This window comes from Phycodurus eques, chromosome 6 (genome assembly GCF_024500275.1).
Source record: "Phycodurus eques isolate BA_2022a chromosome 6, UOR_Pequ_1.1, whole genome shotgun sequence".
NCBI lineage: Eukaryota > Metazoa > Chordata > Actinopteri > Syngnathiformes > Syngnathidae > Phycodurus > Phycodurus eques.
The window spans coordinates 26,075,559-26,088,155 of record NC_084530.1 but is presented as its reverse complement, the minus strand read 5'-3'; the positions used below and the strand labels follow the sequence as shown (position 1 = coordinate 26,088,155).

General features: G+C 40.2%; 1 protein-coding gene across 3 annotated transcripts; it reads left to right on the top strand.

Annotated features, from left to right (window-relative positions):
• The first annotated feature begins 231 nt into the window (after positions 1-231).
• On the top strand, positions 232-12,436 carry LOC133403969 (spindle assembly abnormal protein 6 homolog). 3 transcript variants are annotated; one of them, XM_061679467.1, is made up of 17 exons: positions 232-305; positions 1,807-1,973; positions 2,561-2,621; positions 3,302-3,381; positions 3,459-3,563; positions 4,758-4,926; positions 5,326-5,403; positions 6,930-7,016; positions 7,094-7,285; positions 8,263-8,457; positions 8,539-8,628; positions 8,957-9,136; positions 9,247-9,328; positions 9,456-9,565; positions 9,646-9,707; positions 9,791-9,906; positions 11,042-12,436. In XM_061679467.1, exons 2-17 carry the CDS (start codon positions 1,912-1,914, stop codon positions 11,095-11,097), a joined length of 1,725 nt encoding a protein of 574 aa, XP_061535451.1. In that variant the 5' UTR covers positions 232-305; positions 1,807-1,911; the 3' UTR covers positions 11,098-12,436. The 3 variants fall into 3 exon arrangements, with proteins under 3 accessions (XP_061535451.1, XP_061535449.1, XP_061535450.1); XM_061679465.1 differs by having other exon boundaries at positions 9,643-9,707; XM_061679466.1 differs by lacking the exon at positions 232-305 and adding an exon at positions 315-449 and having other exon boundaries at positions 9,643-9,707.
• The last annotated feature ends 161 nt before the right edge of the window (positions 12,437-12,597 follow it).

Here is a 12,597-nt window from a genome sequence, read left to right as displayed (position 1 = left end):
TCTGGGTCGTTTCTACAAATGAGTCACATTTTTTTAAACCTTGTTTTAGTTTCCAAGAGATAGGGCATGATAAAGAACATTTAGGTTTTGTTCTTTACTTTGCTCCCTGTAAGTACTGTACAGTAAAGTACTATACTTTCATAATTTACACTGCACATACGCTGACCCTCACTCCACCACAGTAGATGGCGCTGATGCCTTATTAAAAAAAACACTTAGACGCCACGAAACAGAAGAAGAAGTCTGAACTGTGAATTCGACCGCGAACGACTGATTGATTGAATTCGCCTCGACAAAATAGTGAGGTAAGTTACTGAAAACTTGGTAGCTCGAGCGTCTTCCCCTTTGGATTTGGCTGGGTTGTGTTGACAACGTGGTGAAGAAAGCGTGTGAAGCAGTTGTTTTGAGAGCACTCCGAAAGTACGTCGGGCAACGGGGATGTGGAAGAAGTGAGTCGCCGTTTTACGGCTGCCTTACCGGGTTTACGGGCTACGGTGAAGTTAAAATAGCAACCTCGGGGGTGGGGAAGGCGGTGTCCCAGGCAAACGACAATAGGAAGTCATAGGAAAAAGAAAAAAAGCGGAGCCCCTCATTCTCAGGTTTCTGCTCCTGAAATTTTGAGAGTAGATGGTAATAAAAAAGTAATTTACTTTCAAACTCAAAACTCGCGCACTCAAACAGATCAAAGTAGACTCATTTCTCTCATCTGTACCTGAAGGGAGCAATAGTGTATTTAAAGTATTATTATTATTTTTTTTTGTGCAGTAAAGTTTGGGTACATCAGTTTGTTGTCTCTCTTTATTTGTATTTACTTTTACTTTGCATAGGGCTGTCATTATCGAATATTTTAAGAATCGGTAATTGCATCGATCGTTCCGTCGGATAATTGCATAAAAATGTATTAAAACTCATTCACTGTCATTGACGGCTTTTGAAATCAAATATCCATGTTAACTGCTGGCAGTGACTGAGTTTAGAATTGAAGTTTATGACCAAATCATTTCCCCCGTATTACCGTGTATTAATCAGTTATTGATGTTAATTTGTTATTGTTGAATGAATAAACCAAACCAAATAAACAACAAATAAGCAATATCACACAAGAGGTACTCACCAACTTTTTGAAACTGAGCGCTACTTCTTGGGTACTAATTAATGCGTAGGGGTGCTAGTTTGATACCCACTTCTGAGGCTGCTTCAGGTTCAACTCCATGTCACATACTACGGCTGTAAATAACGAGTTTCGGAAGAGATTAAACTAAATATCAATTAATGATTGATTGATTGTTGATTAATCAATTAATTGTGACACCTCTATTTGCCTTGTTTTACTCTGCTGTCTACAGTCAGCAAACGAAAAAGTGAATCTGTTCTCAATAGCCTTACATAGATTGAAAAAAAGGTGTTAAATCAATAAATGCATAATTAACAAATTATTAAAAAGGTTAAAAATGGACAAGTGGGCTTTGGCTGCTTTAATCCAATCCTGCTCACCAAGATGTTAAACGAAGAGTTAGGAGAGGTCAAACATGTCCAAATTCTGGCAGATGGGAAGCTGTTAATGCCTCTGCGGCCCAAATTAGCACAGCCATTAAATTTGCACCGTAAGAAGCTGGCATTTAATTACGGAGTTCTAGAGCAGCTCTTCTGTCAGCGTCAGTACCAGGGAACAGCTAGGAATATAGAAAACGATCAAATATAATATAAATAACCCAAAGCGAGAGAAAAATATGTTTTTTACTTTCTAAGAACACCTGAACTGTGTCCAAGAATATAACCTCTCGTGCCATTTTGGCTCTGTTATAGGTATTCATCACTTAACCGGTAGGAGACAGCAATGCACTGAAGGTTTCCAGTCTGCCGGAAATCAAGAAGAGGAAGAAGTTAAAACGGTCAGTTTGGCAGACAAAAATGGAGGAAATCTTCAGGAAAGTTGTCCAAGTCAACATAAGATGTCGAGACTGCGACGAAAGGTACACGGCAAAGTCACACTTTTTTGACATTTTGCACTTTTACAGCGCAAGTAGTTAGTCAAGTCAACTGTGTACGTTATGCTTGACTGACCAGCTGTCAGTAAAGAGTTGTACAAACGCAGTAGTTGACGCTAAGTAATAACATTAAGAATTGGTTTCAGATATACAGATAAATTTACATTTTAGACCGTTAGTATGACTGTTTCAGCTATTAATTAACGTCAATAATGTAAACTTCAGTCATGTGCTTTGCAGTGTGCGACCCCTTTCACTGCCATTGACAGCTATAGACGTTATATTTCCATTTTAACTGGGAGGGCCGACAGGGGAATGAGTTGGGCAAGTGAGTGAGATTGCGTGGGTAAAATGCTTGAGTCGGAAAAAGGTAACATACAGTACATGTTTATTCATCAGCCAGAATCTCCTTAAATTGTGTCAACTAATTTTATTTGACTTAAAATAGAATAACTAATAGCATGATTGATGATTATCATGATAATTTTGTCCATGACAAAGGTGATATGAAACTTTCATATGGTTTCCTCTTTACGCTACAGTTTTTTTTTTTTTTTTAAATCATGTTACAGAAAAGCACACATCTGCGTCACCATTGACCTTGTGTCGAGAAAAAGCGCCGTTCACAAACGAGTGAGTATGCCATTTATTTTGAATGAAAGTACTTTTCTTTACTTTTCATCATCTTTCAGTCTTTAGCCTCTTTCACACACAGTTTAGGCCAAGATGATATAGTAGGAGAACTGGCATTTATTCTCCTCTGCCTTTCCACGCAGAACCCAGAGAAACTCCCTCACTTTCACTCTCACTGTCAATAAATGTAATACTATTATATAACATGACAATGAGGAAACAAATAGACTCCATAGTCGCACAATTCTCTCAATAAGAGGCAAATCGTCCTTGCTTCAAGCTGTTTATTTGTTTTTCCCCAGTTGAAGATTACTGTAAAACTGACACATAAAAGAGAATTAAACATGACATATTTAAAGATAAAAAATGTTCAACCAAACTATATCAGTTTGTCTAGTTAGTCTGCTACCTAAATGCTAACATACAGTATGTGAAATGCCAGAGATGCACTAACGGAAATTAACATAGACATGACAGTACTTCCCTTCAAACAAATGCGACTGTGAGACACATGAAGCACAACACACAAGGAGAGCATACAACAATACTTGCACAGGCATATATTCCCTCTGGTCTGGGAACAACAACTATCATTGGAGATTAGTTTGGGACCTTCTCTGCTTAGAAAGTATATGAATGAAGTAATTTGTAAAACATTTTCTCTGTGGTTTTCTCATTAGGATCTCCAGGTGAGATTAACGGATGACACCGATCCATTCTTCCTCTACAACCTCATACTTTCCGAGGAGGACTTCCAAAGGTATGTCTCAGAAAAAGAGCGCTCCATTCCGTGCGTCGGTGTGTAGTTTTTAAAAACCTTTTCAATCTTGTGAGTAGTTTGAAAATCCAGCAAGGGCTAGTCTTTGAATTCATCTCATTCCCCAAGAAACTGATTGATCTTCTTCATCAGTGTCAGTCCGAAGAGAATTCCAGCCATCCCAGGTACTCAACTGTACTTTTCCTTCTAATATTATATTTTATTTTCTTACACACAACATGCGATGTTTGTTTTTATTCATCAGCACGCAACACTAGGGATGTAAAACTAGGCCGAGAATCATCATGCCTTTATGGTCACTGCTTTTTGTACAATATGGGGGAAAAAGGCAAATATCTTTGTATTAATTAGAACCGATTTATTTGTTTCAAATAACTCTCCCAAAAAAATTACAGATCCTCTGAAATAACCCGAACAAGGTATACAATAACATTTTTAAAAAAGTGTTTAAGACAATAGACAATTGCTTAAATCTTTTCTGTATTGGAAAGTGCAACAGTAACGGTTTGAATAGTCACATAATCATAATGCTATAAAACACCAAAGGCCTCAATAATATATACAACAGCTGAAATCTTTTCTTTTTAGTACAGTATTACAACAAACCATCTATAGTTTGTTTGATTTTCATTAAACAAATGATCCTGATGCTGAAGTCAACAGTGGTAGTTTGAACAGTCACAGAATTATTATCCCTACAATCCCAAAATGGCCTCTTAAATATTTTCTTTTTAGGAAAGTGTAACATCAAGTCTGTTTCTCTTTTAGTCTTGTCTTTTTTAGAAAATTCATCATAAACAGTTTAAACAACGATTCTAATGAAAGCTGTAACAGCTTACATTTCTTTGTTTTTCGTAAAGTGTCTATAGCAAACTAACTTGTCTAAAGCAAACTATCTATAGTTTGCTTTCTTTTTAGGAAAGTGCATCAGTAGCAGTTTAAACAGCGTGAATTATTATGCTATAGAAACACTAATGGTGTTAATGATAGGGATAGATATTATTTTTAACCGCTAATATCTTTTCTTTTTAGGAACGTGTAACAGCCATAGTTTTTCTTCTGTTCAGCATAAAATGGGGCTATGATAGAAAAACACTACCATTTGTTATTGCTGATTGAATTTCCCTGGAAGTTAGTTTTTTTCCCCCTTTTTGTGCTGCACTGATATTCACGTTGACGTGCTGCAAAAAAAAAAAGAATCTTGCGACTCCATGATGTCCGCTAGCCACCGACTGAGCTGCACTGTCATGGTTTACGCAATAGCACGCGGCTAAATTACACTTCCTGCCCCTTACCTAATGTATATTCGATTTGATTCAATTCGATTTTTATTGTAATTTATTTTTTTTGTTCTGCAGTTTCAAGTTGCTTCTGTCATGTGACTCGGCCTCACTGGACGGCCCCGCCCACTTGAGCGTGGTGCAGAGCAACTCGTTCAAGGAAATTAACTTTCTTTCTCTGAGGCTCACGAAGAGCTCGGACAAGAACGTCAAGGTCTACCTGGCAGCCTGTCTTTCCTCTCTCAAGGTGACACACCGTAAGACCATGAAGGACTAGAACAGAATAGATTTTAAAATCTTTTCATTCGGGTTTAATCGGACAGATGGGCCAGCTCATTGGTAGATGAAATTAAAGAGAAAAAAAGCGGTAGCCTGTTTAAAAAGTTCTTATGGAAATTGAGCGTAGCAGGCTGCAATGTGATCACATAATATTGTCTTTTGTCATTAGACTTGGTGAAGCATGGGGCTAGTCTCCCTGGCTCTGTTCTGAATAACTATAATCAATTGTATGTTTGTGGTCATTAAGCAACCCAACATTTGATATAAGTGTGACATCAACTGCCATATGAGTCACAAAACCTAGTGTACTGCATTCTGTCAGCTCTGTTCAACTTCTTGTCTTCTTCATGTTCTTTTTGTGTTTCAGGACGAGAAAGAAGCCCTCGAGGTGAAACTGCAAAAGACTGAAGATGATCTTAGCAGTCAGCTCAACAACGCTCAACAAGTTTGTTTGTTTTTGTTTATCAAGAGTGTAATGGGTTTAATGAGTAGTTAGGATCGTTAATGCACTTGTATCCACAGAGTTTGAAGGGCATCACATGTAAATTGTACATTTCACATGTTTTTTATGAAGCTGTTTGTTTCTACCGTTATGCACTTTTGTCTTTACTGTTATAAAAGTAAGTGTATTACAATGGGCCAGCACCATTTGTTCTGTCAATCAGGATTGCCTTTACTATGAATGCCTATGATTTTAAATCATCAATTACCTTTAAAAATAGGACTTTAAACATGGCTGTTTCAGCATGGGAGACATTTACTGAAAGCAGCAGAAATACCCAGGAGCATTGTATGGCGCAAAGGAGCTATTCATGTATATATAAATAATCTCTGTAGTAGCTGTACACTACAGTGAACCCCCATTCATCATGGGCGATAAGTTCCACACCTGCGATTGGTGAAAACCTGATGAGAATACATTTTTACCTGCAAGTACAGTAGTTCTATCCCTCCCACACGCTTCAAACAAATTTAATCTTGTTAAAACACACTTAAACTTATCACTTTGAGAAAATGAGAAGACTCACCCTAGAACAGGTCTCCAAATTAGAAGCACAGTGTGCTTGCTTCAAGTTGTTTATTTGTGACTCGCATTTGAAGTTTACTGTAAAACAACACATCCATCCACCCATCCATCCATTTTCTGAGCCGCTTCTCCTCACTCGGGTCGCGGGCGTGCTGGAGCCCATCCCAGCTGTCATCGGGCAGGAGGCGGGGTACACCCTGAACTGGTTGCCAGCCAATCGCAGGGCACATACAAACAAACAACCATTTGCACTCACAGTCACACCTACGGGCAATTTAGAGTCTCCAATTAATGCATGTTTTTGGGATGTGGGAGGAAACCGGAGTGCCCGGAGAAAACCCATGCAGCCACGGGGAGAACATGCAAACTCCACACAGGCGGGGCCGGGGATTGAACCCGGGTCCTCAGAACTCTGAGGCTGACGCTCTGACCAGTCGTCCACCGTGCCGCCACTTTGCATATTTAAAAACCAAAATGTGCAACCAAACATACATATTTTGGCGAATTAAAGTCCGCTAGCCTAATGCTACTATATAATGTGAAATGTCATAATTGAAATGAGCGTCAGTGTTGTGGTAATTATAAACCTTTCAAACAAATGCTAGTTTAACACACATATGTTCTCCCTGATCTGTGGGAACAATGACTATTACTCAAGCTTAGTAGGGGACCGTCTCTATCTCTTCTTCCTGCTCTTAATTATGCTGCATCTGTTCTATTAGTGCTGCTCGGCATGTTTTGGTACAACAAGGTACTGCACTGAAGGCATGCAACTCTAAATTCAGACTTGCCTGTACATTGTAAAAACCCATGAAAAACCAATTGCTTAAAAATCTGTGTTATGTATACAAACAGAAGAGAATGTGAACAGCAGTGCAGTATGTCGCACTGAAACGTAAATAAAAGAGATTGTATTTACAGTCGATGTTGCAATGTGTTGTCAGATGCTGTCTGAGAAGAGCAAAGAGTTGGACCGTCTGCGCTCGGAATGGGCCCACGAGTTACAGTCCGAGCGGGTTAAGGCGGCCGAGGTAAGGTCCCTCTTCCCTCTGTGAACAACGCCGTACCGCCGATTGGTAAGTGACGATCGCGTCGTGGCCCGTTTTAGTTGCAGGAGCGCCTGCAGCAGCAGATGCAGCAACGCTGCCAGGATCTGGAGAGCGAGCACAAGCGCACCAGCCAGCAGACGCAGAGCCGCCTGACAGAGCTGGAGACCTCCTGCAGGGAGCTGACCGACATGAAGTACAAGAACAAGGCCACCATCATGGACCTCAAGTCCAAGCTGGCATGTGTGGAAGAGGTAAGTGGACAAGTAGTGGAGACTGAGATGAGTGCTTTTTGTGGAGAAAATAATATTTTTATTGGGAAGAAGTAGAATATCTCCATTTACAGTTAACCCCTGTTTATTGCGGTGGATACGTTGTAGACTCACATGCGAAATAGAGAGACAATATAAAAAGAAATCTTTTTATAGTTGTGCCCTCGCTTCAAACACATTTAAACTGTTTCATCTGAATCGTTAATATCGCCACAAATGTCCACTTTATGCTTTATGTTTCACATGGGATTGAATTTGTCAAATATAATCAACACTGTTATGCTTCACAGCTTTGCAGATGCAAAGACAATGTGAATAGTCTATCCCATGCCTGTCTCCACCCATCCCCACTGCCCCTCGCAGTGAATATTTTGAGTGATTAAAACTTAAAACTGATCAGGTATGGTAGAGGAAAAAAGTTTATAATTAAAAAAACAAAACAATTCTAAATAAAAAAATAATAATAATCGAGGGGCAACTCTTAAGATGATATAAGCTCAGTGGACATGGCGACGTACTGTTGATCAATTGTTGGGTGTCATCCAGGTCTCATAATGTCATCATGTGAATAGCATGATGTAGAGGACTGTTTAAATACCAAACTATTGGAAACCTGTTATGAATTTTGCCGTTCAGCTCCTTGTTAAAAAAAAACTGCAAATTGTGCAAAAAGTACTGTAACATTGACAGGTTGGACAATCAAAAGTTTAAAGGTCAAAATTAGCTCACCTGTGAGTGGATTTTGGGTTCATCATGAAATTTCCTTCACTCAACCTTTTGTGAGTAGTGCATGTGTATGGATTTCTGTCCAGTAAAGTTTAATAACGTGGCAACTCCAGAACATATGAGCGTGGTTGGCCCCATTAGTCCCACAAAGTGGATATGCGCACTTCTGTGCTTGGTGGTGGTCACAGGGGGCTTGTGTGTGTGTGTGTGTGTGTGTGTGTTTCTGTGTGTAGGAGTGCCAGAGCGGCAAGCAGCTGTTGGCGTCACAGAGGCGGGAGAACGACTCTCTGGATGCAACGCTACAAGGCAAAGAGCGCCTGACCATGCAGCTGCAGAGGCGCTTGGACGTCCTGGAGCAGGAAGTCAAGGACAAGAAGCAGCTGTTGTGTCAAACCAAGGAGAAACTGAAGGAAACGCAGCAGCAGAAGGTTAGTTCCGGCCAACTCCAACATTAGGAGGCAGAATCCACCACCACATGCCTACTCATCACGCTCGCTTCTGTTCTGCAGCAATCCATCCAGGTGGACACTAAGGTCAAAGAAAATCAGATACAAAAACTTGAAGCTGCGCGGATGATTTTGTCTGAAGATGTGAATAAGGTAATGTTCCTTGTTGTCTTTTAAAGTCTCTGCAAAGTGATACTAAATACTGTATACAATACAGTATCTGATATGTATGTAATACAATGTTACATGTAGAGTCAAGGATGATGTTTTGATCAGGTGGAGAGTGGCAACATAAATGGTTTGCAATGTAACTTCATGTGTCACTATAAAGGCCAAAAACTAGACTAGGCTGCAGAGAGTTCTAAAGCCAACGAACCACTTTGACACTGGCGATGCATAATGTCCCGTTTAAGAAGGTTTGAGATGTTGTCAAGTGTATTTGAAGGCGTACGCTGACCGTGACGTCTCGTTGCGTTTTCAGGGCAACGAGATCATCAGGAAGTTTCAGTGGGACCTGGAAAACCAGATGGGCAAGCTCCAGCTGAGGGACAAAGCGCTGGAAAATCAGGAGAAGGTTCTGCAGGACACCTCGGCCAAACTGAAGATGGCGCAGAATGAAGCGCGACACGCTCGTCAGGAGCTCAGTGCCAAGGATGAGCGGGTGAAGATACAACACGAAGCTGTTTGTGTGTGTGTCTGCGTGTCTGTCTATGTACATGAGTGTGTATGTGTGTGTTTTTCTGTGTGTCTGTCTGTTTGTGTGTTTGTCAGATTTTGAATCTGGAGGAGCAGCTGGAGTCCAGTGTGCAGAAGCTAGCTGAGTCCAAGGAAGCGTTACAGAACAAGGAGAACGGTGAGGAATGTTCATCCTGTATCAAGTCTGCAGCAGTGTGACACTGTGTGTGTGTGTGTGTGTGTGTGTGTGTGTGTGTGTGTGTGTGTGTGTGTGTGTGTGTGTGTGTGTGTGTTGTTGTTGTCAGTGGTCAGCGTTCTGAACAGGCAGCTGACCAAGGAGTGGCTGTCCAAAATGGAACCGAAGCTTTCGGAGAACACGTCGGCGGCGCTGACGTCAGCAGGACTTCGAGTAAACGTGAGCATCGTCGTCTTTGTCACTCGGACGCACTTTTCTAAGCGGTGGCCATCTTTTGTGTTTTTCTTTGTCCCCAGCAGGCACACTTTTATCCTCACGCGTTAAAAGCTGCCGTGACGCCTGACGCCATTCACAATTATGTGTGAGTTGAGACAACTTGCTGCTCCCTCTTAGGAATGACAACAATAAATATGAATATCCAACACAAATGTATATCATGAACAGAACGAGTGAGTGTGCCGGTGGTCTGGATACCAAATACTTTGAGAGGAGTGACGACAGCATCCCCGTATACGGTTTTCCATCCCCGGTCATTCCTAGAGCTGACATCACATCTCACAGTATGATGACAAATTCCCTGACATCACATTATAGCACTAGCAACGTGACAAGTGGTTGCCATCTTGGTGGAATTTTCTAAAAACATGGAACGAGAGCTTCAAACACCTCTAAAATCCTCCATAACAAATACATTCTTGAACAACAATTGACGACTTAATTACGTGACCTATTCTACTGCTCTCACGTACTCTTCTCATTAATAATGTCAAATTTACGCTATTGAAGATGAGTTTTTTTTAAAAATTTATTTTATTTATTTATTCTTTGGGGGGCAAGTGACGCAGATTTTAAGATATCGTTGTCAAGGTAACGACAACGTTAAGACTGTCTTTGTAGGGTTCTTACAACTTCAGGTATCTATCGTATCAACAAGAATTAACTGTGTACCACCAAACTTCGTAGTTGCACACAAAAGCTTTTTAAGTAGGTGCATAAGTTTCAGTCAAATACATCCAATAGTTCCTGAGAAATAGTTATTAGTGAAATGTAATTATATTAGTTTATGTTACCATGGCAACCAATGCTGACATTTTCTAATGTTCTATATATTTTTAATTACATTCTGGGTTCATATAGCATGTCCAAATTTGGATAACTTAGCTTCATTATTTTCCTTTAAAAAAATAAAAAATCAAATACAGACTATCCCTTTAAAAGAATGATAAATAACATTTGTTGTCAATTCCTGCTACTTAGGGCCTTTAAATGAGCATCTTCATAAGAAATAAGTTCAAAATGGAATTAAGCATGGGGAAAGCATGTTAATTTTTGTCGGAATATGTTAACCAATAACTACTACATACTGTTTACTGTAATTTGAAGTCTTTTTTTAAACCTGATTTTCTATAGGCGATATCACAAAGAAGTATTGCCCACACAAAAAGCTAAATTTCTCTGGAAAATGTCATTTGATTTTCATAATTCTTGCTGCATTGTACTCAGGTTGAAGTGACCGTTCCAATTAGACTTGCATTTGGACAGATTTTAATTTCTGGGAAATCACATTGCTTATAGCACACAATCAAATCACACGATGAACATAATCATTGCAATATGGCAAGACACAATCAATTCTTACAATTCGATTTTGAATGTGAATGTGTTAAAAGATTGATTCCTGTCTTTCCTTGTCAGAGTTCCCACCTCCACCCAGCAAAGCTCCTGTGGCTTCAGCGTACTTCCCCTGTTAATTCTTCTCGTCTCATGAACATGATTCTGCCAAGATTGTGCTTCTGAGTTGGCAGCATGTGTGATGAGAGCTCTGCTCTCTTTTCTCTAGGTCTGTGCTTTTCCATCTTTTCTGTAGTTTTGTGCTCATTGTGCGTCATGTGGACCCATTGTTGACTGTTTTTGGTGTTTTGGGCCCGGGTACTCGCTGGAAGGGAGTGTCGGCGCTTGGGGTTGCTGCCAACGAGAGCGGAGAATGTTGCCGCTTTTGTGACAGTCGCTGCTCGACAGTGATGGTACGACGGTGGGCTGCTATTTGGTTTGTGCCTCAACCTGGCAGCTTTTTTGCAAGCAGCTCCATTTTTGGTGAAAATGGCGCTGGAGTGTCTGTGGTATGGCTGTGAGGAGCAGGACCATGAGGATCCTCCCCCGTTATGGAGCCAACTACATCCTTTGGAGAGGAATGAGAGTCGGTGTTAAAAAGAACAGCGAAGCAAGAGACATGACTAAATGGCACAAGAAAATTGAAACCAATCTTTCTGTAGGTGCGTTGCTGGCCAACAGATGAACTATCTGATGCTGGAGGACTGCAGTTGCTTGTTTTACTTTCAAATTCTGCTTCTAGTGAGTGACATCATGCATAATTTAGGATCCTGGCGCCTTCGATACTGGTCAAAGGAGGCTCATCTCTCTCATCTACTTGATATGATGTATGGTCTATTTTGATTGGAGAAGAGGATTTTTTTTCTGGTTATTTATTATTATTGTTATTATTTAGTGTTTTGTCTATCTATTTTATGTTTTGGTTTGGGTACGTCACATTGTACAATTTTTTGTCTAAGTCTATTTTGCCTTGTTTTACTCTGCTTTCTGCAGCCATGTAAGCATTGCAAATCAGAAACTATTCTCAATGGGTTTACTGGGATAAATCAAGGTATAAAAAAGTAAACTTTTAAAAAAAAAAATCATTAACTCTGTGACGGGACCCAATTATTATTATTATTATTATTATTATTTTCCTGGATGCCTCCCTGGTAAATTGTTCCAGGCAGGTCCCACCTGGATGAGGACCTGGGGACGACCCAGGACACGCTGGAGAGAATATGTCTCCCAGGCCAGGAAACCCCTCAGGACCTCCCCGGAAGAGTTGGACGAAGTTGCTGGGGAGAGAGAAGTCTGGGCTTCCATGCTTAAGGTGCAGCCCCCGACCCAGGAAAAGCGGAAGATGGACTGATGTATAAATTTTGATATAACGTATATTTCGCCATTTGGCTGCATTTCACAGCATTATAACTAAAAATAATAATAAATCTAATGTACTGTACTATGTTTAAATGTGTTGTTTTAAAAGTATTTAATAAAAACCGTAAATATTATTTTTTAAAAAATAATTATTTAAATAATAGGGTAAAGAAAATGGATGGTATTTCTATTTCATGGATTTTCACTTATCGCGAGGGGTCTGGAACGTAACCCCACGATGGAGGGGGGTTTACGCTAAAAGATGATCTCCTGTTTACTGT